This window comes from Lynx canadensis, chromosome D1 (assembly GCF_007474595.2).
Source record: "Lynx canadensis isolate LIC74 chromosome D1, mLynCan4.pri.v2, whole genome shotgun sequence".
In the NCBI taxonomy this organism is placed as follows: Eukaryota; Metazoa; Chordata; class Mammalia; order Carnivora; family Felidae; genus Lynx; species Lynx canadensis.
This window is the reverse complement of record NC_044312.2, coordinates 97,559,720-97,583,122: the sequence shown is the minus strand read 5'-3', so window position 1 is coordinate 97,583,122 and position 23,403 is coordinate 97,559,720. Positions and strand designations below refer to the sequence as shown.

The 23,403-nt window shown below is 60.8% G+C and overlaps 2 protein-coding genes across 6 annotated transcripts in view; one reads left to right on the top strand and one right to left on the bottom strand.

Annotated features, from left to right (window-relative positions):
* The first annotated feature begins 3,881 nt into the window (after positions 1-3,881).
* TP53I11 (tumor protein p53 inducible protein 11) lies at positions 3,882-19,150 on the top strand. 3 transcript variants are annotated; one of them, XM_030332186.1, is made up of 10 exons: positions 3,882-3,971; positions 4,490-4,703; positions 11,323-11,423; positions 13,827-13,900; positions 14,649-14,796; positions 15,392-15,450; positions 15,666-15,714; positions 16,135-16,231; positions 17,207-17,308; positions 18,016-19,150. In XM_030332186.1, the coding sequence occupies exons 5-10, from the start codon at positions 14,668-14,670 to the stop codon at positions 18,147-18,149; spliced, it is 570 nt and encodes a 189-aa protein (XP_030188046.1). In that variant the 5' UTR covers positions 3,882-3,971; positions 4,490-4,703; positions 11,323-11,423; positions 13,827-13,900; positions 14,649-14,667; the 3' UTR covers positions 18,150-19,150. The 3 variants fall into 3 exon arrangements, with proteins under 3 accessions (XP_030188046.1, XP_030188047.1, XP_030188045.1); XM_030332187.1 differs by lacking the exon at positions 11,323-11,423 and having other exon boundaries at positions 4,490-4,618; XM_030332185.1 differs by lacking the exon at positions 11,323-11,423.
* Positions 19,151-20,304: 1,154 nt separating this feature from the next.
* The window catches only part of TSPAN18 (tetraspanin 18), a 188,072-nt gene continuing 184,973 nt past the window's right edge, over positions 20,305-23,403 (bottom strand). For all 3 annotated transcript variants that reach the window (XM_030332181.1, XM_030332183.1, XM_030332182.1), the window contains one exon: positions 20,305-23,364. In XM_030332181.1, the coding sequence (XP_030188041.1) occupies positions 23,317-23,364 (48 nt within the window). In that variant the 3' untranslated portion in view covers positions 20,305-23,316. The remainder of the gene's footprint in view (positions 23,365-23,403) is intronic.

The following is a 23,403-nucleotide window of genomic DNA, read 5'->3' as shown; positions in this document are numbered from 1 at the left end:
AACCGGTAGGCGTTACGAAAGCCTAACTCCTCTGCCTCACTCCCTGGGACAACGGCCCTCCCGTCTTGGACCAAAATGGCGCTCCTCATGGCAGCTTTAGCTAACCGTGGCTCGACAGTTTTCGTATCTCAGAGCTCCCTTTTACAGTTTACAAGACACCAGCACCTGCAGAGGCCCTCTCCCTCTCTTCTGCTGTGCTGCTACCAATAATATCAACAATAATGCCTAGTCCTTGCCAAGGGGCTTAACTCCCAGAAACCCCTAGGAAGTAGGCTCTACCCTGCTCCCTATTTTACACACCAGGGAACTGAGGCTCACAGAAATGAAAGCACTGGCCCGTGATCCATACCTAGGATTTGAACCCAGGTCTGTCAGCTCTAAAACCCCTGTCCTCAACCACAAGGGCCTCTGACGACAGTCTCTTCCTCTCTGTACCCCGCCCGCTATCCCCAGGGAGGGGGATCACTGTGAACCCAGTCGCCAGGCCTCGGCCCCAAAGACTAGGCCCAGTGGGCATTCCTAGCCCCTCTCCTCCTCTTCCTCCCTGGATGCCCGCACCAGTCCCTCTGCCGAGTCTCTGAAATCCAGTTGCCTGCACGTTCCTCCCGAGGGATTCACAATCCACAAGTGGTTTCTGGCCGCAGGTACAGGCATTTCCTGTGCCCACGCCACCCTCCAGGCACACCCTCACCCACATGCCACCCATCTGCACGGGTCAGAGTGCGTGCACCTACACGGACACAGGCACCATGAAGGTGCTGTCACCCCTGCTGAGGGTGACCGGGGCAGGCAACCTGAGACCCAGCTGCGCCCAGGCTCCAGTGGGAGGCTGGAGGGGAGTGACCCTCCCCCAGCTGGCTCTCCCCCCGTCCCCCCCCCCACGGCCTCCCGGCGGGGAGGGTGGGGGGTTCCACCTTCACGCACACCCTCCCCCACCCTCCTGGGGCTCTGAGGGACAGTTTCACAATGAGAATCACAGTAAGCATGAGAGTAATAGGAATCAGCATTTCCAGCCTGCAAATCTTTCTCCTCTAATGCCACACTTGATGAGCTCCTAGAGGCGGGTATTTTTATGTTCCCGCTTCTCAGGTGCCGCAGAGGGTCAGACAGCTAGTTAGGAGTAGAGCCAGGGCCCTAACCCCCTTTTCTCATCCTCTCTGGCAATGCTCCTCCTCCTGCACTGTGAATAAAGAGGACACCTCCTTGTCAGCAGGTCAAAGCACCTGTTCGTGCCTAGATTTGGGGAGCACTTTACGAACGTCAGTTTCTGTCTCACAACAGCCCAGCAAAGTGAATTGTTTTTTACGCCCAGTGTAAAGATGAGGTGACAGAGAAGTTAAGAGCAGAATGCCAGTCGAAGGGAACATTCCTGAACTAGATGCAAGTCACTTTAGTAGGAAGAAAGACAGCAAGAGTTTCTAATGGGCGCTTTAAGGACTGCAGATGCCTGGGGTCATGGATAGCTTCTTCTTTCTCCTCCTGCCCATCAAGCCCTTTGCCGGTCACCGTGAACTGTCTCCGTTGCTGCTGTGTGTGCGTCTGACTCCCGAGAGCTATGAGCTCCCCAAGGACAGTGACTGGGTCCTGGTTACCCCCAGAGCCCCAGCACCCGGCACCTTGCCCGGCACACAGGAAGAGCCCAGTCAACACTGCCTCCTTCGTGAGGATGGGGGGCAGCCTGTGCTCCCAGGCTCCCCACTGATGGGCTTGGGAATCGGAAGACAGAATCAAGGCACCCAGGGCTCAAAGGTTATCCACATCCTGTGCCACCGAAGGTGCGAATCCCTTCCCTAGCACCCCTCATTAATCCTTCCCTGGCTTCTGCTTGTATGCTTCCAGTGACGGGGTGCTCACTACCACTCAGGCAGCACCTTCCATGTTGGAGATCTTGGGTGATTGTTACAAAATCTCTCCTATTGATGTAAGGCCCTTGGATATAACAGTGATCACACCAAGGGCAGCACTGGTAGCGTCTCCATGTCAAGGGGGGGGACAATCAGAGGCGACACTGCACACTAGCAAGGCGGGTACCCTCCCTGTGGCGACCCAGAGCCTTGCATGCTGGGAAGACAGAAGAGGCAACAAATGAATTCATCATCCCAGCTTCAGCCAGCTCTGTTAAGGCAGCGAGTTGAGACTGAGTTGTTGGAAAGACGCCTGTCGAGCCTCAAGTCGGGTGGACCTTGGGTCTGTACTTCACCCAACACACTTAGGAACAATCTCGATCTGTAGTTCTGTCCATTCGTTCACTCACTTACCTATTCATTATTGGCCATCACCGGCTGGGTGCAGGGATGGTGGCACCATGGGCCACAAAGGTGGCTCCGGATCAGAGTCGTTCCCTTGGTAATCAGGACAGCTCACTGTCACTGGGAGCTCTCTATAAACCAGGCCCCGTTCCATTTACTTCCGTGCAAAGGGCACAGCCTCTCCCGCCCATTCCCAGCTCTGGGGAGACAGGTGAGAGTCTGCTTGGCAAACAGTTAGTGCTCAATAAGTGTGTGCTGTTGCTGTTCCACAACAACCCGGGCAGTTCCCGGTATTGGTCACCCCCATTTCGGAGGCGGAGGAAATAAGCCATGTAGAGGTTGAATAACTTGCCAGATGGCTGAGCCAGGGTTTGAACCCGGGCAGGGTACTCCCAGGGCCCGCCTGATTAACCCTTCAGGACCTGGTGCAGAAAGAGCTCAGACCTGGAGTCAAAATGCCCACCTAGCTAGAGACCTGGGGCAACCACTCACCTCTGCCTGCTCTATTTACTTATCTCATGAAATGGAATGTGTCATCAACCTTGCCTTTCTGTCCCCACCCCCACTCCCATCAGATAAAAATGAAGAGATCCAGGCATTTTTCTTAGAAGAAGGCTGCAGGGTGGTGAGATCTGGGGTGGGAGGCACATTACTGGTCACAGGGGGTTGAAATGAGCCCGAAATTGGGGTGGGGGGGAGCGTTGTTCATAGGAGCCTGGTTCTGTTAAGCTGACAGGCTCCCACAGACCCCAAACCACCCCCATCACCCTCCCTTACCCCCCGCAGGATGCGCAGAGATACAAGGTCTGACAACTGTGCCCCCCAGGACGGGTCCAGGAGCCCCAGATAAGATCTTAGTCCTGTGACAGTGCGGCTTACAGCGACATGGCTGAGGCCAGGCTTTAGGATGAAAAAGGTAGAGGTTTATGTGGAGGGGTGGGTGTCATTTGGGGGGGGGGGGGGCGGTCTAGGCTGGAAGCCCAAATCCGAAGTCAATGATCATCATCTGTAAAATGGGATGAATCACGCGGCTGGTATAGGCTGTTGTGAGCATCAACTGAGTTAACGCTTGTAACTCCTTGCGCACACGGTGCCTGGCAGGGAGCGGGCGCTCAGCAGATGGTGACCATTGTTGTCACTGTGTTCCCTACACACTTGGGTATCTACCAGCCAAAGCAGTCCCTTCCATTTTAGACACTGGCCTAGGCCCCAGGGGATACCCCAAGGATATTTAAGACAGCGTGGTCTGCCAACCCGTGGGGGTGTTGATAGTCTCACGAAAGGGGCGCCGGCTTCAGAAACTTGCCAGAAAAGTCTTCCTGGGCGCCGCGGGCCCTCCGCTTTCATTCTCCGGCGCCTTCTCCCGGGGCGTGAGCGCGCCCCCCGCAGGCAGTCCCTAGGAAAGCCTCGGCTGGGGAGCCCCGGAGCCCAGTCGCCCCAACCCCTCTCCCCCTCCCGCCCGGCGGCCACCCTCGGGGGCGAGGCAGCCGGCGCGTGGGAGGGGACGGCGCGCCATTGGCTTGCGCGCGGGACCGAGAGGAGGGACCAGCGCGGGCCGCCAGACTCGGGCAAACCCCGGCCGCGCAGGACGCCGCGCGCAGTCCCGCCCGGCCCTGCCCTGCCCTGCCCCGCGCGGGCGGCGCGATGTGAGGCTCCCGAGGGCCCAAGCGTCCCCTGGCTCGCCAGCCCCGCGCAGCGCCGGCGCCAGCATGCGCTAGGAACGTAAGTTCTGTCCCCCGCCGCCGCCTCCGAGCCTCGCACGTTCCCCTCCCGCCGCCGGCCGGTACCTGCGCAGCGCAGCCCAGCCCAGCCCAGCCCAGCGGGGCTTCTGCGGCCGCAGGGTCATGGGGGCCCCGGGCGCGCGACCTGGGCGCCCCAGGACCTCTCGGCCCCGGCAGATTCTGCCGCGACTCCAGGGGTCCCCTCCCGGCCTCCCCCCCCCCCGAGGCGCAGTCCTCCAGCCCCTTCGGTTCCTTCCCTCTGCCTCGGTTTCCCTGTCTCCCCTGGCTTTCTCTCTCCGCTGTCTCTGCTCCGTTGGACTGTGTGTTTCGCCCTTACCTCCCCCCGGTGCTTCGGAGCAAGAGAGAAAGAGCGAAAAGCAGTTTCTGTCTCCCTGAGGTCTGACTGTTGTCCCCGCGCTCGGTTCTCTGTCCCCTCCCCCCCATCGCCATTGTTCCCCGGTCCGAGGAGTGCGCGGCACAAACTTGCGAGTGCCCCTCCTTCTGTCTTCGCCCCCGCAGGGCCGCTGATCGCGGTGGCGGAGTTCCCGCTGGCGGGTCCTACTGGTTCGGCCGGCCGTGGGGGCGCCCAACAGCCCGGAGCTCCCCGCCTGGGGTCCCCAGCTCTCAGGCCCGGGTCTCCGAAAGTGGGTGAGTGTCTGGAGCCGGAGATAAAGGACACGTTGGAGGAGGAAGGAGCCAGACCGGGAGAGACCCCCGACTCCCGGCCGGGGAGGTAGGTAGGGGAAGGGGGGAGGGGGAGGAGGCCGAAACCGAAGCCGCGCCTAAGCCCCAGTGGTTGGGTGGGAGGGTCAGGAAAGCACAGGTGGAGACGTCGCCCCCCCGGTCTCCCCTAAGTCGCGCGCTCAGCAGGAAGGGGGCAGTGTGGGGCCATCGGCCTGGCTCTGCGTGGGCTGGGGCTCCTGCCGCGGACAAAATACTCGCACCCATCCAGGGGGTCTGTCGAGGAACCGCCAGAATCCCGCGCGCATCCCCGGCGCGCCCCGCAGTATCCGGCGCCTGCTTTGCGTCCCCTCGCTCCGCCCTCCCCGCCCCCACCCAGTCCCGGGCTCCCGCCGCCCCCTCGCGGCCCCGGGGGAGCCAGTTTCTCCGCCGCCGGAGCTAGGTGGGCGGGGGCAGGAGCAGGGCGGAGGCCGGGAACCCCGCGGCTCCTCCAGAGCCCAGCGCCCATGGCCAAGGCCGAGTCGGCGGTCCCACCACCGCCCCGCGCTTCCTGGTTGATTTCCTTCAGACAAACTTTTCCTGGTGGGACAGTCCTGCGGGGAGGACGCATCAGGGCCGCAGGGATGCCCACCCCAACAGTGCGGCCTCTTGGACCTACACGGCTGCTGGCCTGTGTGGAGAAGGCCACGGCCCTCTGCAGACCCTCTCTTCCTGCCGCCCAAAGAGCGCAGGGACGGAGAGTGGGTTGGGGTGGGGGGCGTTGGTGGAGTGCCAGGAGGGGACACTGTGCCTTCCTCAGCGGAAGCCTCACCCTCAGCCCAGGAGGAGGAAAGGTGTTTCTCGTTGGTTCTCCAGGTCTCTGTTATCCCATCTATAAAATGGGCCGGCCGGTCCCTGAGGTCCCCTCTGGCTCCAGTACCCCGGGAATCAGCAGCCCTGGCGTCTTTTTTCCCCGCCCACATGCTGTAGGTTTTATCAATCCTTCCAGATTTGGGGTGGAGGGCTGAGACCCAAAGTCCCTCACCATTGTCTAGCTGTCAACACTTTTGCTGGATCTCTGCCCCCAGGCCCCGCAGTAACTTCTCCAACTCTATACTCAGCCACGGACAACCCTCCAGCCCCTCTGGAGAAAGGCCCTCCCCCTCACCGGTGTGCCGGGTAGGAGACCATGAAATTAGCAGTGACCCCTAGACATACACAGTTCTAGACTCTTCCATGCTAATTGTGGGCCCGACGCCAACGGTGATTTAGTGAACGAAGTGCCAGACACAGTCCCAGGCACTGAGAGGTAGCTGAGAACAAAATGAAGATTCTTTCCCTCACGGAGCTGACACTTAAAGGGTAGAGGAACAAATGATAAAATAAATTAGATGGCGTATTGGGGGGTGAAGGGGGAAAAGTTGAGTGTCAGGGGGTGTCGAGGCGAGGGGTGGGGGTGCTGTTTTACATAAAGGTGGTCGAGGAGGCCTCCCTGAGGAGGTGACTTGTGAATCAAGGCTTTGAAAGAGTGAACTGTGGGAATAGCTTGGGTAAATAAAGATCCTGCGGAGATCAGCCTGTGCAAAGGCCCTGAGGCAGGAACGTATCTGCCGTATTTGAGAAACCGTAAGGAGCCAGCGTGACTGGGGTGGAGAGAGGGGGGTGGGGAAGAGATAGGAGGCAAGGCTGGCTGAAAAGGAATGACGCCTGTCCATTTCGCAGAGGAGGGAAGTGATGCTCGGATGGCTCTGAAGTTACCCCAGGACATGTAGCGGTGGCAGCAGGGCGGGGTGCCCGATGTTCTGACTCCCGGCCTATAATATTTTCACTTCATCCTGCAGCTCAGCTACTCATTGGCCACACTGGTTTGCGTCCCGGCCAGGGTCAGGCCTGGCCAAGAGCTGGAAACATGGAGGGGAGCCACCCAGGCTTAGTAGCTCAAGGGGTGCAATCCATCGCGAAACCCTCTCCAGGTTCTCCCTGCCCGTCTGTCGTGAGTGCCTCCGGGCCGCATCTGCCTCCGGACCCAGAGGGAGTCCCTGTTCCCTTCCCATTTCCTTCTTTGGCCGTCCCTTGTAAACACCCCATTCTGTATCCACATGTAGCCCCTTGAAGGGGACTGTTCTGAAGCTGGTATGGTGAAGGGAGAAACTGAGGCAAAGAAGCTGAGTCTCCTAGTCTCAAAATAACAGCAGCAACATTACTAAGCGCTCACTATGGAACAGGTACTGTTCTGGGTGTTTTTGTGCACCTCCCCATCAGTGGATGGTAGGTGGCCTTATTACACCCATTTAACAGATGAGGAAACGGAGGCCCAGAGAGGTGGTGTCACTGGCCCAACGCCATGCAGGTACACAAGCCTTTTGAGTCTTAACCCACTCCTTTGACCACTAAGCCAGAGCCCCCAAACCTGGGGGAGATGGGCAGTCCTGGCTGGCCCATCCGCATCCCGGGAAAAGTACAGGGACCCTTCTACCTGCCTCCCCCGAGCCACCCAGAGGGCAAATCACCTCTCGCTTCTGGAAAAGTTGGCATCCCTGCAGGGAAGTTCCTTTTGCCCCAGTTGTCCTCCCCTCGTAGAGGTTTGGAGAGGGGTGGGAGGGGCGGTGGGGTATTGACGTATGTCCACTGCCCCCTCTCAAGAGCTCTGGCCCCATGGCAGCCAGAAGCCAGGCTGTCCCCAGGATCATGGTCCCATGGGATCCAGAAGCACCAGCTGCCTTTGAGGGCCCTGACGCGGTCGCCAGGCTGTGGGGGAGGCAGGCCCATTCCCGGCTTGAGAGGACAGAAATTCCCCATGTGCTCTGCCCTTTGTGAGTGACGGTAGGGACAGGGAAGACCCTCTCAGCGACTTCTGAGTGACGATGGATGGCCGTCAAGGGCTGAATCCTGCTTGCACACAGCAGCCCTCTCAGGCCCTGGGGTGAGGCCCAGGGATGCCCCCTCCCTGTCCTCTGCTCTCCCACCCTTTCCGACACTGCGGGGAATGTTTATTACTCTTTTCGTCCCTGACGATTTGCAGATGTTTGTTTATGATGAAAGTTGGGGCTTTCCTCTGCAATTCTGGAAATCAGGCACCTTCAAAACAAAGAGAACTCGTGGATAAAATATGCGTGTCCCCAAGAGGCCCCCAGGCAGCGGGAGCTCGGGCCTCGTGTGCCGCTGGAGTGTGGATTTAGAAGCCAAATCATGACTGTCACAGCCGGGAGGGCCCCAGACACCACGCTCCCGTTTTTTTTTTTTTTTTTTTTTTGAATGAATTAACCGAATCTCACAGTTGGGCCCTGGTTTTCCCGCGGTGGCACAGTCTTTGGTGACCTCAGCTGTCCTGTCTCCCCGCCAGTGACTCAGGGCTCCGTTGGCAGCTCCCACGTTCCTGGAGGTTCTTGGAAACGGGACGTGGAATCCCTTTCTTGACTCAGGATCTAGGCCTGTCACCGTGGCGGGATTTGCATCATGCCCCCCCCCCCCAGTTCTACCTGTCACCCTGCTCCCTTGCATCCGCGCTGAGCCCAGGGGTGACGTGGGACATGCGCCAGAGAGATGATACGGCCCTGCCCTCGACTGGCCCACCAGCCACTTGACAGGCGAGGCTGACTGCCTCAGGCCGGCTCCGCCTTTAGAATAACTACACCCTCAAGGGACGCGCTGCCCGGAAGTCGGCTTGGCTTTGTGCCTTAGCCCAAAGGCCCCGAGACCCACGAGGACCGCACCTGCACCTTAGCAGTCACTGTGATGATGTCCGTAGGACAGCCGGCATTAGCCAAACCCCCTTTGTGTCCTGGGGCTTCTTAGTTTTGCTGTAACTTTGCCGACAAGCTGGTAAGTCGGGCCTCATGACCCCCATTTCCAGTGCAGGAGAGGTTAATCTGCCCAAAGGCGTAGGGGCTAGTAAGGAACATGGGTCCCTTCATCCCCAAGCCTCTCCCGTACGGCCCTTGAGATGTGAGATTCACTCCGCCTGAAGACCCAGGCTGGGGGCTCTGGGTTGGGGGGTCTTTCGACCCCATCTTGGCCAAGGGGCTGGTGGACTGCCCCAGGAAGGGACGATGGGGTGGATGAATGGGCTCCTTGCTGGGGCTCCCTCCTCACCTCTGCTTCTCTCCGAGCAGGGCCTGGAGGCTCTGCCTCTCACTGCCCCCTCCCCTGGCACTGCCCTGTCCCAGCCCCTGTTTCCAGCTATTTTGCACCCGTGTGATAACAGAACAATGGGCCTCCCCGCGGCCCTGCCCTGGTCCCGCCGGAGCCACAGCGCCTTCACCCAGGAGAGGCTGGACCCCAGGAAGGAAGGAAGGAGTTCGGATGCTGGCAACCTGCCAGAGACTTTCAAAGCGAGATGTGAGGAGGAAGATGGCTTACAGCGTAGTTCTTCCTGGAGGTCAGGTTCCCCAGACATCACCACTGGCCCTGCCCACACACCCCAGCTCCTCGCGGGATGTCTATTCGAAGTGCGGTTACCTCGGTTCAAGTTTCAACTCTGCCACTTACCCCGAGACGCTTGAACAAGTCACTTGGTTTCCTCGTCTGTAGAATGGGGGTGACGATACAGCCGTCCTCCTAGGGTTGTCATGGGGATTGCAGAGCATTCCTGGTCTGGAAGTCCTCGTCCCCTGCCTCCAGCCCTGGGGTGGGTGCTCTCCGGGGCAGTTCCTACCAGATGGGGGAGGGACAGGTGTACTGTCTCTTTAGCAGAGGGTCTTGTTCGAAAAGGAAGTGGTTCTTGGCTCTGAGACTCAGCAGCAACTGCCCCGAATCAGCTGGTGGGTGTTCCGGGCCCCAGGCGCCCTTCCTCTCCTCTCCCCTCCCCCTGCCGGTCAGGTTTCTAAGCCAGCCCTCATGGGCACAGTCTCCACGCCAGGGACAGCTCTGCAGTCCGGCCGTTTCTATGGAAACCAGGCAGGCTTCTTGGGGAGGCCGTAGGGGGGTTGGGAGAGGTCCTTTAGGACCAGCACGGGAGTGATGCCCCAGGCCCGTCTGACCTGCCGCCAGGGCAGGGCCTTGGCAGCCGCCCCATAAGCAATGTCATTAATTGCTGTCCTGTATGGAGCTCACAGCAGGTGCCAGGCCCCTTGAGTGCCTGTGCTCAGCGTCTCCTCACAACCCTGTGAGCTCAGAAGTAGCAGTGTGGTTTCACCAAGGACGAGATGAAAGCTCAGAGGGGTTGGGAAAGTTTCCTGAGGTCACAGACAAGTAAGAGAAAGAGTTGAGGTTTGAGCCCAAGTTGGCCTAATCGTGCAGTATATTCCCCACCCCCCCTCCCATTCTCCCCTGGCACTTTGTACCCCTGACAGACTTCTCCCTTCCTGGCCTCCGTGTAGTCATGACCTCTCTGTCTTACTGCCACTGGGAGCTCTTAGGGATGTTCTTCCTGGCCTCAAGACGTCCCTGCACTTGATGCGTGGAGGTGTGTGTGTTCTGCAGGGAGTCAGAGCTTGGCCAGCAGTGGGGGGCTCTCAAACCCTTCCCCAGCTCACTACTCGGTCGCAAATATTTGCCGAGCCCCTCCCGTGCCAGGAAGTGTCCCAAGCCCCGCGATCCAGACCTACAGAAAGCCCCGGCCCGCGGCGCTGGCCGTCTAGCAGTGGCTGCAGCTTTCATGGAGGCGGCCATCGTGAGGTCTCCCCGCCTGCTCTCCCCACCTGTCCTGACCCCCGCCGCTTCCCGGGCACCCCATGGGCCGGGCCCTTCGCCGAGACATTGGCACCCACTCTCCTGTGTCCTCGGCACCCTGGACCCACTTGCCCGAGACCACCAGCCAGGAGGAGGTGTCAATTTCAAACCCAGCCCTGCCTGACCGCGAAACCCCTTTCCTGTACTCCTGCCACCAGCTCCTGGGTGGCCTGAGGCAGACCCTGCCCTCTCTGGGCCTCAGCTTTCTGCCCTGTCCAGTGTGTGTTTGGAACAGAGCCCCCCCCTTGGGCCCTGCCACGTCTAACATAGCATGATCTTGGGTGTTCTGGGGGGGGGGTTCGGGAGGCCTGCTGCCCGCAGCCCAGCTGTCACTCCTGTGCCCATGAAGGGCCTGCCCGAGTGCCAAGGCCCAGCGGGAAGATGCTTGGATGAGATAACAACCCTGCCTTCAGATCACCGGGTCTCCAGGAGCCCAGGCACCCATGACATGACTAGGCCTATGGGCTGGAAGTGACCAGCGGCCGCCCACACTGAGACCCACGGAAGTCGGGAGGGGCTGTGTCCCAGAAAGCTGCCTGGAGGGAGGGGCCGTGCGGCTTTAAAGAACCAGGAGTGTCGGGGTGGGGCGACCGAGAGCAGGGAGGACCCTCTCGGGGGCAGTGGTTCAGAAATGGGAACCACTGTTCAAAAGGACAGCGACTTGCTGGCTTTATTGGGAACTGAGGTCAGAGAGGCCAGCCAGGGGCAGAACGTAGAGGGTCCTGAACTCAGGCTCTAGGGGACTGCAGGCTGCAATGTCCCTGCACCTGTTCCTTGCTTGGCTGGTTGTCCTCCACGCTGCCCCTTCCCTCAGCCTCCCTCGGGCAGCTGGCCTCACCTGGGGGAAGCCCTGGGGGCCCTTCGAAGGCAGCTGGCCCTGGGAAGGAAGCAACCGCCCTATGGGGCAGGCTTTTTCCATTGTGCACGGCTGAATGGCTAAAGGAAGAGAGCGAAGTGCGAGTGTGGGCGGGCAGGGCACTTTGCCCCAGGCCCCCCCTGAGTTCCCTCGCCCTATCCTCCAGCGCATGCACGGAGCCAGTGTTCTCATGGCCCCCATTTCCCAGGGGCAGAAACTGAGGCTGGGAGAGCTGCAGTGAGCCAGCTGCCCCAAGCCCTACAGCAGGTAAGAGGGCAGAATCGGGATTCGAACGCACATCTGGTTCAGACGCGATGCAGGGGGTACGGCAAAGGAAGGTGCTTTGTGTCCTCGCTTAGGTTAAAATGAGACCAGGCTGGGGGCGCCTGGGTGGCTCGGTCGATTAAGCCTCCGACTCTTGATCTTGGCTCAGGTCATGGTCTCACGGTTCGTGGGATCGAGCCCCATGTCGGGCACCATGCTGACCGCACGGAGCGTGCTTGGGATTTTCTCTCTCTCCCTCTCGCTCTGCCTCTCTCTCTTTTTCTTCCTCTGTCTCAAAATAAATAAAATCAACATTTAAAAAAAAGGTGAGGCCAGGCTGAAAAACACCTGGAGTGGGAAGGGAAGCAAGTTCAAGGGCAGATCTGAGGGGGCCGTGTACGTGGCTTGCCTTGGGGGGGTAGGGCCTGTGGAGGGGCTGGCGGGTGTATGGGAGTGATACAGCCCCCCACCTGCCCTCCCCAGGCAGGGCCCTGTGCTGTGGGTGAAGAAGGAACAGAACTTAGTGCTCAGAGGAGTTAGCTGTGCAGAGGCAGGTGCAGGGGATTCTTCTCCCTGGAGATTTCCCTGTCCCTGGGAGGCCCTAGGGCCCTTTGTTGGTGATGAGCTCCTTGCTGGGGGCTGGGCTGGGGGGAGGCCACAGCGGGTCCCACCAGCCCAGGTACCTGATGGCGGTGCCTGTGGATAAAGCCTGTCCCCCCCAAGAGCGGTGCTGATGTCAAATGGAGCCCGGGACACCGCAGTCCCCTTTCTGTACCCAGTCCCTGCGGGCTGGCCCTGCCACGCTCCACGGCCCCTGCCTCGCAGGTTCAGGCCTGCCGCGCGGAGGGGAGCATCGTGCACACGTTGGTGGCGAGGGGTCACCGGGCGGAGGAAGGCAGCTGTCGCTCTGAGCTGGGGTCACTGATGCAGCCCAGGCCTGGTGGGCTTGGCCCGAGGGCCGGCCTTATGGTGCGGGACTGAGGTCCGTTCATAATTGTCAGACTCTGCGAACGGCCCGGCGGTCCTTCAGCGAATGGCTGGCTTGCCAAGCCGGCACGTCTGTCCCGTGGAATATTACTCTGCCATAAAGAGGAGAAGACCGTTGACTGGCCCAGCAGCTTGGATGGACCTCAAAGGCATCTCATTCATTATGCTGAATGAAAGGGGCCGGTCTCAAATGGTTCTAGTCTTTATGATTCTACGTATATAACACACTGGGAAAAAGAAGAACAGAGCCGGGGTGACGGCCAACAACAGATCCGTGGTGGCCAGGGGCTAGGGGTGAGGGGAGAGCATGACGCGGGCAGGGGTCCTGACTTCCCGGTGGTAGGTGTGTGAATCTACACACGTCCTAAAAATCTATGGAACTGCAAACAACAAAGAATGTCAGTTCTGCAGTATGTAAAGTGAAGAAAGAAAGGCCAGAGGGGAGGCCGGAAGACAAAGAAGGGGTGAGGGCGGGGCCCCCCGGTGCTTCCTGGGCCGAGGACGGGTGAGGGGGGGCGAGCCCCGGCTGCCACCAGCAGCGGCTGGCCGGCCCTTGCAGGCTGTCTCGAGCGGGTCCACCTGGCAGCGGGAGGGACACCGGGCTGATTGTAGCCTCTGGGGTCACGAGAAGTGGTGGCCAGCGTTGAGGTGTGGGGACAGCGCCCGGCCCCTGAGGAGCAGTGTGGCTAAACCCTGCTTTCTCGGGCGGGGCTGGCCACCTCCCCGCCAGAGGGCCTTCCTGGCCACCAGCGGCCACCTCCGCGCCCCTCCCCTGCCCCAGGGTGAGTGTGGAGGGAGGGGACGGCATAGCTGTAAGTAAGGCCGGGGGGGTTGGGCGGGCCCTTGGCCTTGAATGTCACTCACCGGAGGCCATCGGTACCAACTTGTGTGGTTAGCTCCAAACTTGAGGTACTCTGCCATTTCCCTCCTTTACCCGAGTCTGAAGCCACGATATCCACACGCCCCACACTTGGATTCCGTTCTGATGTTGCTTTGTCCGGGTGCTTTATTTTAGGATGCCAAGGACGGCTCTGCCTCTGGCCGCCCCGACCAGGGCCGGGAGGGGGAGACTTGGCTGGTCCCACACACACACCCCTCCGCTGGCAGCCAGACTGGGACCCAGGTCTGAGGCCTGGTCAGGGAGGTCCAGCAAGCCCAGCAGAGGGGCAGGCAACATCTGTGAGAGTAGTTTTGCGGCCTTGCCAGAGGGTAGTTGTGGGCTGGAATAAGGTGGGGTGGGGGGTGGGGTGGGTGCTGAAGTCACTCAGCCTCTCTCTGTTGAACTTTGCTGAGCTTGAGCTCCTCATCTGTAGAGTGGGCGTAAGCAGCCCCCATTGCACACTGGCGGTTCCCAGCCCAGTGCCAGCCTTCGGAGGCCTTTGCCTCACCGGGGTCTACACTTCTATCTCCTTTGCATAGGTGTGGTGCTGATTGAACCGCAGGACCGGCGGCCAAGTCATCTCCGTGTCTCCCGGACCAGCGCCTGGTAGACGGTAGGCGCTCAAGACCTGGCTGGGGTGGGGGGGGGGGGGGCGGGGGGGATGGCGAGCAGACACGGGGAGGGGAAGAGGCTGGCAGTGCGTGCCCCTGGCAGGGAGGGGCACGGGCTTCCACCAGCAATCCCGGCCGTCCTTCCCCTGGCTCCGCTGGGTCCCGGGGTCACCCCGCTCCCCTTCTTTCAGCCCTGGCGGCTTGAAGGAGGTCGTGTGGGAGACAGGGAGGAAGTCTGGCTAAGGCAGAGGGGTTGTCTGGGCCACAGTTCCGTGGGGGACCTGGACCCCAGGACTCGGGCAGATCACCCCTCGTCTGGCAAGACTGACCCAGACTCCCGATGGCCCCACCTCCCGGATGTGGTCTCATCTGGGCCCGAACGCCTTTCCTGGGCGCACGCGCTCTGAAAGGCTCCGTCCGGCCTGGTGACCTGGGGTGTACCGTGTGCCTTTAGGCCCAATAGGCTCACAGAGCGGGAAGGGCTTTAGGAACATCCTCCCCCACCCATTTTATAGACGAGGAAGCCGAGGCCAGGAAAGGGAGACACTTGCCCCTTTCCTCACGCAGCCGGGTAGTTAGGGAGCCGACTACCAAGCCTGGGCCCTCAGATTTCTTGTTGGTGCTCCCCCTGCTGCCCCACGCTGACGGGGAGGCCTCGCCAGGCCCCGAGGTCCGAACTGGGTGCCCCTGACGTCTGGGGGCCGGGCAGGACCTGTGGCTGAGGCTGGTGTCTCCCCTCGGCCTCCGTAGACAGCGGCTCCAGGACGAGATGGCGGCCAAGCAGCCCCCGCCTCTCATGAAGAAGCACAGCCAGACGGACCTCGTGAGCCGCCTGAAGACCCGCAAGATCCTCGGCGTGGGCGGGGAGGACGACGACGGGGAGGTGCACCGCTCCAAGGTGGGCCGGGGGGGCGGGGCCTTCAGCTGGCCACACCCAGGGGCCCACCTCAACACCCCTTCGGGGAGGCGGGTCCGGCCTGCCATCTGGGAGAAGAGTAGCTGTGGCTGCAGGAACTTTTCTCTAGGAACTTAACGGAGATGTCCGGGGAATCGTAACAAAAACAAAGACAGATCGCTGGAATGAATTTCGCGCTTATTATGTGCCAGCTACTGCAACGATCGCTTTATAAGCATTATTTAATCTCACTAAAGTGCTGGGGGATGGTTATTAATCCATTTGATAGAGGAGGAAACTGAGGCCCAGAGAGGGCCAGGACTTGCCCAAGGCCGTTACCAGTAAGTGGCAGAGCCAGGCTTCAAGCCCGTGTCTAGCGGACCTCTGAGCTTTTGTTCTCACCCACCGTATTTTCAGCTTCCTGTGTAAGCCCCGGTGTCAAGGAGAGGCAGAGGGGGGGTGGCTTCAGTGTGACCTTCCCAGCCTGGGTGACCTTCTGGCTGAGCAGAAGTACCCCGGTGGGTGCCCGGACACGTCAGGGGGCTCCGGGAGGGGAGTGAGTGGGCTGGGCATGGCCCTGACCCCTGTTTGTCCACAGATCAGCCAGGTCTTGGGCAACGAAATCAAGTTTGCTGTTCGGGAGCCTCTGGGGCTGAGGTGAGCACTTGAGCGTGAGCTTGGGCCGGGGGCAGGGTTATGGGGAAGGGCCGCGCCAGACCCTGCCGCATCAGCTCTGCTCCGGTGCCCTCGTGCCTGTGGTTCCATCCCGTCTCGTTCCCTCCCCCTAACGCCAGCCATCCCTGGACATCTTGGCTGGAGAGGGGAGGGTCCCCTGGGGCCTGGCTGTGACCCGTCTCTCCACGTGTCCCCAGGGTCTGGCAGTTTGCTTCTGCTGTGCTCTTCTCCGGCATCGCCATCATGGTGAGCCCCCCGCCCCCCGCCCCTGGCCCCGGGTCCGGCTCCCTGTGTCCTGCCTCTGAACCTCTGCTGGGGGTTCCTCCTCTACCCTGGGGGCCCCGCTGCCTCTACCCACATGGTCATCATGCCGAAGGCCCTCTAGCTCCCTCCACAGTCCCAGCTCCCGACACTCATTCCCACCTGTACCTGGCCTGCTCTGGCACATCCTAGATCCCGTGGTCCACGTTCCTGACTCGTTGCCCCTAGAAACCCAGAGCCTTCTGTCCTGGCACGGAAGGCCTGGGGCCAATCAAGGTTCTGACAGTGGACTGCCCCCAGGGATCTCAGCCCTGCTTCTGGGGGGGAAGGAGGGACATGTCCAGAGGATGTTTCAACAGCGACCCCCACCAACTTTGCCCATGAACTTCCCACCAATGTCCACAGGCCCTCGCCTTCCCTGACCAGCTCTATGATGCGGTCTTTGATGGAGCCCAGGTGACCAGCAAGACCCCCATCCGCCTCTATGGCGGTGCCCTCCTCAGTGAGTATTGCTAGGGCAGACTCCGAGGGACGTGATGGGCAGCCGGGGACCAACGGGGACTGAGAGGAGCACGGGGAAGCCTTTCTTTGTGCGTGGGCTCCCCGTCTAAGCACCTGCTGTCCCTCCCTTCAGCTGAGTCTGTCTCTGCTGGGTGTGTGCTGCCATCTCGTGGCCACTGCTGGAATGCACCCAGTGGACTCGGGCAAACACCGAATACTTACTGTGTGTAGCTCCCCAGCTGGTTATCCAGGTACAGAGGTGAATGAGGCTCGGGCCCTGCCCTCCAGGTCCTCACGGCCTAGCGCGGGAGACCAAATCGACACGGGTCTGCAAAACCCCTCCCACCCTCGGGCCTCTCCTTAGAACCATTCTGTTTCCGAATTTGTCACACCCCGTGCCTGGCCGGAAGCTGAGTTAACAGCCTTTAAAGCCTAGCACAGGTAGCGTCCCTCCTCTTCTCTAAAACATCCCGCGGTCCCTTTTACCTGCAGAATAGAGGCCCAGCCCCTCCACCTGGCATTCGGGGTGGTCTGTGGGGTGGATCCAGCCTACCTTCCCAGACCCACCTCCCTCATATCCTCACCATGGGCCCTGGGCTCCGGCCGCATCTCGCGATGCCCAGTCCCCCGTTTCAGAAAGCCTCCGTGCCTTTGCACATGCAGTTTCCCCCAACCTTGTGCTGATTGCACTTGTACTCGTCCTTCAAGGGTCTGCACCAGTGCCAGGGGGCAGGGGCAGGGGCTGGTGGAGATCGGGGTGGCTTCAAGGACATCACCCATGCAGTGGGAGAGCTAGGGTTATGGGGTTCGGTGGGATGGCGGATGGCTTTAATTTGGGGAGTGTGAGTGGGGGTGGGGAATGTGGAAGTCTGGGTTCCTGGCAAATCTGCCCAATGGAGGAGGAACGGGCCCCTGACCCACGGGGCTAGGGCTCAAGACGCCCTCCCCAGTCTGCTCTTTGTCCCCCCTGCCCCAGGCATCTCCCTGATCATGTGGAATGCTCTCTACACGGCTGAGAAAGTGATCATCCGATGGACTCTGCTCACCGAAGCCTGTTACTTTGGGGTCCAGTTCTTGGGTGAGTCTTGAGGTGGGCAGTGAGACAGGGAGGCTGACGGGGTGGGAGGTGTGGGCAGGGTGGCGTGGCCCCTGGCTTTCCAGCTCTTGCTGCCTGGTTTCCAGGAAGTGATGAAATCCATCCGAGGGGGAGGGGCTCACGTGGCCGTGTCTACCTGTGTGTCTGTGCCCTTGTGCTCACCTACCCACACACACCTGTACCTTCTTGAATACACACACACACACACACACACACAGAGCCACAGTCTCCCCCGTGTACGTGCACCTGCCGCCTCCCATAACCCATCGCTCACTTGTGTACCCGGAGCAGGTGTGATGGCATGCTCGCCCTTGCCCCAGTACCTGCCACGTGGGGGACATCACAACAGACATGTCCGTGAGGGCCAGCAGCTGGCAGGAACCCCCCAGCTCAGCATGCCATCTTTTTCCTTTTTTAAGTTTATGTATTCTGAGAAGCGAGCGTGGGAGGGGGGGAGAGAGAGAGAGAGAGAGAGAGAGAGAGAGAGAATCCCAAGCAGGCTCTGCACCGGCAGCACAGAGCCCAGTTCGGGGATCGAACTCACGAACGGTGAGATCACGACCTGAGCCGAAACCAAGGGTTCGCCACTTAACTGAGCCGCCCGGGCGCCCGTCAGTATGTCGCCCCGGGTTGAGGGTGAGGCACACCCCTCCGCTGACGTCTGTCCCTTCCCGGTCTTTCTCCCACAGTGATCAGTGCTACGCTCGCGGAGACCGGCCTCGCGTCCCTGGGGATTCTGCTGCTCTTGGCCAGCCGCCTCCTTTTTGTCGTCATCAGCATTTACTACTATTACCAAGTGGGCCGAAAACCCAAGAAAGTCTAGCCACTCGCTGGGCCAGGGGCCCCTGTGTGGCGGGGAGGCCCCGGGGCCTCAGTTTCCCTCTGGCTGCTGGAAGGCAGGAAGGAGCCTGCCCTGTGCCGGGCCTGCCCCCAGGCAGGCGGGGCTGACCGCCTTCCTTTCCTTCCGGGCACCCCCAAATGCTGTGATCTCCTGGGCTTTCAGGTTTGGGGAGGGACGGGGCCTCTTGAACCTCTGGCCCTCGCCCCACACAGGAACGCCTCCTTTTCGTGGGTCTCTTGGCCTCCGGATCCCCTGGACAGACACTCACTGGAGAGCTTGAGTCGTGGGGTTTTGGCCTGAGATGGGGCTCTCGCCCCTTCTGCCGGGAGGCCCTTCTCTGGTTTGAGACAGGCTGAGCACTGTCCCCCGGTCCTCCCTACACCCCCGGCCACTCTAGTGCCCATGTGGCTGACCGTGGCTTCCGTGTATGCCTGGAAAAATCCAAGAATTTGACCCCGTGCCCCTATCCCTCCCCACCCATGGGAGCTGCCCCCTGCCCCCTAACCGCACACGCCTGCCCTTCCCACAGCCCAGCTGCGGGCGGACCGGCAGGGGTGGTGGTCTCTGAGCCGGTGCCTCCCTTTCAGCCTCCCTCTGCAGTGGGCCACCTGTCGCCAGAGCCCGGTCCCCAGCCCCAAGCCCGGCCACCACAGGCTCTCCTAGGGCCTTACTCTAGGCTGCCGTGCCTCCACCCGGCTCCCGGACGCCCCTAGGAGTCCCCTTCCCCCAACTGGCCTGGGTCCAGCCTCACCCCAAGGCCGGCCCCGACAGTGGACGCAGAGAGAGGTGGAACCCCCGTGATGGGGTTTGGAGATGAAGAAGAGAGAGACGCAGTGGCGTTTCCTCGTCCCTTCGGTCTGCCCAGTTCAGTCCCCTCGTGCACCCTCGCCCTCTCCCCGGGGTGCTGCCCCTGAGACCCGGCGGGGTAGGACTGGGTGCCCTTCAAACTCAGCAGGGGAAATAAATAGAAATATTTCAGCAGGCCACTCCTCTAATGTCGTCCCCACCCCAAGTGCCCTAGAGGAGGCTAACACGCGGTTCCCTCAGAGCTGAGGACACCCTCCCTGCCCCTGCTCGTGTGCCCCCCTTTAGCCCTCACTCCCAGTGCTCTCCTTCCCTCTAGGCCGCAAATGTGCACAGAAGTGGTGGCCCTCACGGTGTGGGGACAGGGGTAGAGAAAGGCAGCCCAGGCCCCAGACGTGTTTCTCGTCTTGGGATAGTGTTGGGTGGGGGGGGGGGGGGGGGGGGGGGGGTGGGTAGGGGGCAGGTGCAGCCCAGCTCTGGCTGCTTCCAAGTGAACCTCTGCCTGGGCCCCCTGCCCTGCCCACACCGGGCCCGGCTGTCCCCAAAGCCCAGCTGTAACTACGCAGAGGGGAGGGGCCTGTCGGGTTGGGCACCCACTGCCACCTTGGGGAGTCAAGTGGATGGCCAGTGGGCAGTGCCCTCAGTGCCCTGGGGCCCCGTCGCGTCCTGTATCTGACCCAGGCCTTTTAAGGCTGGGCTGATCCTCTGGAGGGTGATGGGTGGTTTGTCCTAGTCACCGGTGGGCGTGGCGGATCAGTGCTCCTCCCCCCACCCAGGGGCACAGGGGAATAGAAAGCATGGGCTTTGCAGCCTGGGTGAGGCACCTGACGGGCTGGCCAAGCTGCCTCAGCCTCAGCCAGGGTGGGGGTGGGGCGAGCCGGAGGGCGGCCTGGCCTTGTCCCTTGGGTGGTAATGAGGGCCTGCTGGGATGGTGCTGTCGTGAAATTCTGTGCTGCTTGGACATCGGAGCTGGGCCCAGAGGGACCTAGCAGAGCCCGGCAGACCTGGTCCGGGGATGTGGCGGGGGGATTAAGGCAAGGAGCCATCGCTGGGAGGGAGGCAGTGACAAACAGGGAGGGGGACCCACGCATCTCCTGAAGAAGGCCCCGTGTCGGCCCGGCTCCCCATCCTAAAGATTTGGGAAGACACCCCCCGCCCCCGCTCCACCCACCACCCTTTACCTTTGCCCCTGGAGCCCCGTGCCCTCCGTGCCTCAGCTCCCCCCTTCTGCCCCACCCCCACCCAAGCAAGACCACCTTCTTCACAGCCACTATTTATTCTTCGTTCCTTTTTCTTTTTGTAAGAAACAGTCACAAAAACCAGTGCAAAACCATCAGTGTGGGCGTCCTGTTTTATATTACAAAAACTCCTCTTGATATAGAATATAAAGGGGGGGTTCACAGGAAATAAACATGATAAATTAGCTCTGCTATCTACTGGAAGGAACATTTACAGGTTTCAAAATAGACTTTCGACACAGGACCCATGGGGAAAGGGAAGAGGGGGCTTCTGGGAGATGGGGGTGCCGGGGCCTCAGCTGGTTTGGGGTATCCTGGCCGGGTCCCTTAGGCGTGGAAAGGAGGGACGAGAGCTTCGTAACCCCTCAGATGGGTTCCCTTTTCTAAGAGGCGGCAGCTTCGGAGCCGGAAGGTGGCTTTCAGTCTGGGGTGTGTGTGACCAACAGGGTAGGGTTGTTTATCGGCCGTACGTGGACCAGCCCAGTTAGACCTCAGTGCCTGGGAAAGGCTCGGTCGAGCCAGACTGGCACGGACCTTGCCTTTTCATGCTTCAGAATGGCTGCAGACAGCCTTGCAAATAACGACCAGCCTGGGTCAATGCTACGGACTGCCTGCTTTGTCTTTCCGGCCCCAGTGTGGGCAGTAGACAGACAAGGGGCTCCTTGGCCCCCTTCTGGAAAGCCGTTAGGGATGAGTCTCCTATCCACCCTTGAACCTGCCTCAGCCAGATGTTCCTCCAGGACCCACCCTTCCTCCCCCTGAGGGGATGGACTGGACAGGAGGAGGGGGGGGGGAGTGCCAGATAGATGCCAGGCCCTCCTTACCTCGAAGGCCCCGGATCCTCCTGGGTGCTGCGGACCACATGGGGCCCGGAAATCTGGGATGCCCCTGGCCTAGAGCCACACAGTTGCCCAGTCAGACCCCGAGTCCCGCCCAGCCAGCTCTTTTTGTCAACCTCGGACAGGCCATTTGCCTCTGCTGGAGCCAAGCACGTGGGTGGGCGGGGCTGGAGAGGGGCAGGCCCAAGGCCCCTCTCGGGCTGGGCTGGGGTTCCAGCTGCAGGGTCCCGGGGACGCCCATCGCCAGGGAGCCCACGGCATCATGTGTGGAATTGCCAGGACAGGATGCTACAGGGACTCCATGGCAAGCCCCAGCTTGGAGCCCACGAGGGGGACCTGGGACTAGAGGGGACAGCAGGAGGATGGGAGGGGGAAGGGGAGAGACAAGAGGAGGGTCAAAGCCAACCTTTACAGCAGGCACAGAACTGGGGCTGCATCTCTGAAGGGGGCAGGTGGCAGAGCAGAGAGGCACAGGGCTCCAGGCCACAGCTGTCTCTCTCCCACTGGCTGGAAAGCTGGAAGGGAGGCTGGAAGCTGACGCAGGGCCTGGGAGTCAGAACAGGCCCTTCCCAGACCCTGAAGAGGGACGTGGAGAGGAGGTCAGGTGCCACGCCGCCCCTCCCCTTGCCAAGCCCGCGGCAGACGTCACTAATCAAGCGTAAGTTGTCGGGCAGACACCAACTAGGATTACGCTGTCCTTTCCCTCGGACCCCAGGCCAAACCTCAGATCCTCTGACCAGCCTCCGGCGGTCACTCCTGATTCACTGGGGTCGAGGGATCTTGTAATACGGTCGCCGACACCGGTCTAGGATGTAAGGCCTGTATGTGAGGAACCGATCGGTGGGCGCTGTGTAGGCGTGAGTGAGTCTAGGGGACAACCTCTCCCTGCCCAAGCCTGGAAGAAACACACAGAAATGTGCTACGGACAGTGAAGGGACAGGAAAGCATGTCACAGCTGGAACGAGATGTCTTGGAGCTCTGTAGCCTGCAGAAAACGCATCTGGGGGAAGACGATGTGTGGCCTTGATACTTTGGGAAGGAGAAAGAGAACGTGGGATGCCACGGATGCAACCAAAGAGAAACAGAGAACCCTAATGTGCAGTGAGCTGATGCTAAAAAGGCAGAGCAGTCCAAAGGCAGAAGGCTGTCTTGGGAGGTAGTAAGCTCCCCGTCCTTGGAGGTATGCAAGAAGACGGTGGCAAAGTCTTGGCAGAGAGCTTGTGGAGGACGTCCAAGCCTCAGTTCTGGGTGGGGAGAGGAGAACCAGATGATCCTGGGGGTTCCTTCCAGCCGGGGAACCACAGAGTTGGTGAACAGGGAAGGGGTTAGGCTTGTGGGCAGAGGTGGGCAGTGTGGCAAAGGGACGGTAGTGTGTGTGTGTGTGTGTGTGTGTGTGTGTGTGTGTGTGTCTGTGTCCCTGCAGGCTTAGAAAGAAGTATGGGGGGTGGGGTGGGAGGAGAGCAGGGGCAATAGTCCGTAATTTTCTCAGCTGTGGGCCTGGGAAGTTCCTGACCAGCCTGCTCTCTCTCTCGGGAAACCAGGACGCTGAGACTGACAGAGCCCTGGAAGCGGTGAGAGGCAGCCTAGGGACGAGTGGGTTCCAGTTCACAATTGTCACGCACGTGCTGTGTGACTGTGAATGACAAACTGCCCCTCTCTGGGCTTTCCGGATTATTTGATCCAACAGATGGGGGAAGCGAGGACCCTGCCAGCTAGGCCTTTCTCAGATCCAGCGTCTGCAGCCCACTCTTGGCCCCAGCCCGAGGCAGGGGCAACTCCATCCTCAGAAGACCGGGGCTTCAGTGTAGGTTCCAAGTCCTCGGGGACACGGTGCCCGAGTCTCCCAGGGGGCCCCTGGGCTTTGTCGATCTGAGGGTTGCTTTTGCCTCCTTGTTGCCTCGATCCTCCCGTTCTTGGCACCTGGAGCTGAGGAGAAGGCCCAGGCCCGGGGCTGCTAGGGGCTGGCGGGGCTGAGGAGGGAACCTGGGCTTGGGGTTCCTTTGGTCTCTAGTCCAGAGTGCTCCCTGGGTTCAAGCGCCGGGGCCCTCGCAGAGAGCCCGGAGTCCAGGCGGGGTACGTCAATCCATTTTCTTGTCTTCATTTTGTTTTGTTAAAAAAATAGCTATTTTCCTCTGCCCCTTCCTCTGGCCACTCAGGATGGCTTCACCTCCTCCCCTGGGGGCAAGAGGGCAAGGACACCGGGGAGGGGAGGGTGTTGGGTGCCGGGCAGTGGTGGCGGGTGAGGCTTCAGGCTCCAGGTCACGCCCTCTACTGGATGCCCCGGAAGAGACACATGGCAAAGATCATGGCGAAAAGCTGCAGAGGAAGTCGAAGTTGGCTTGTCAGGCTGGCCTC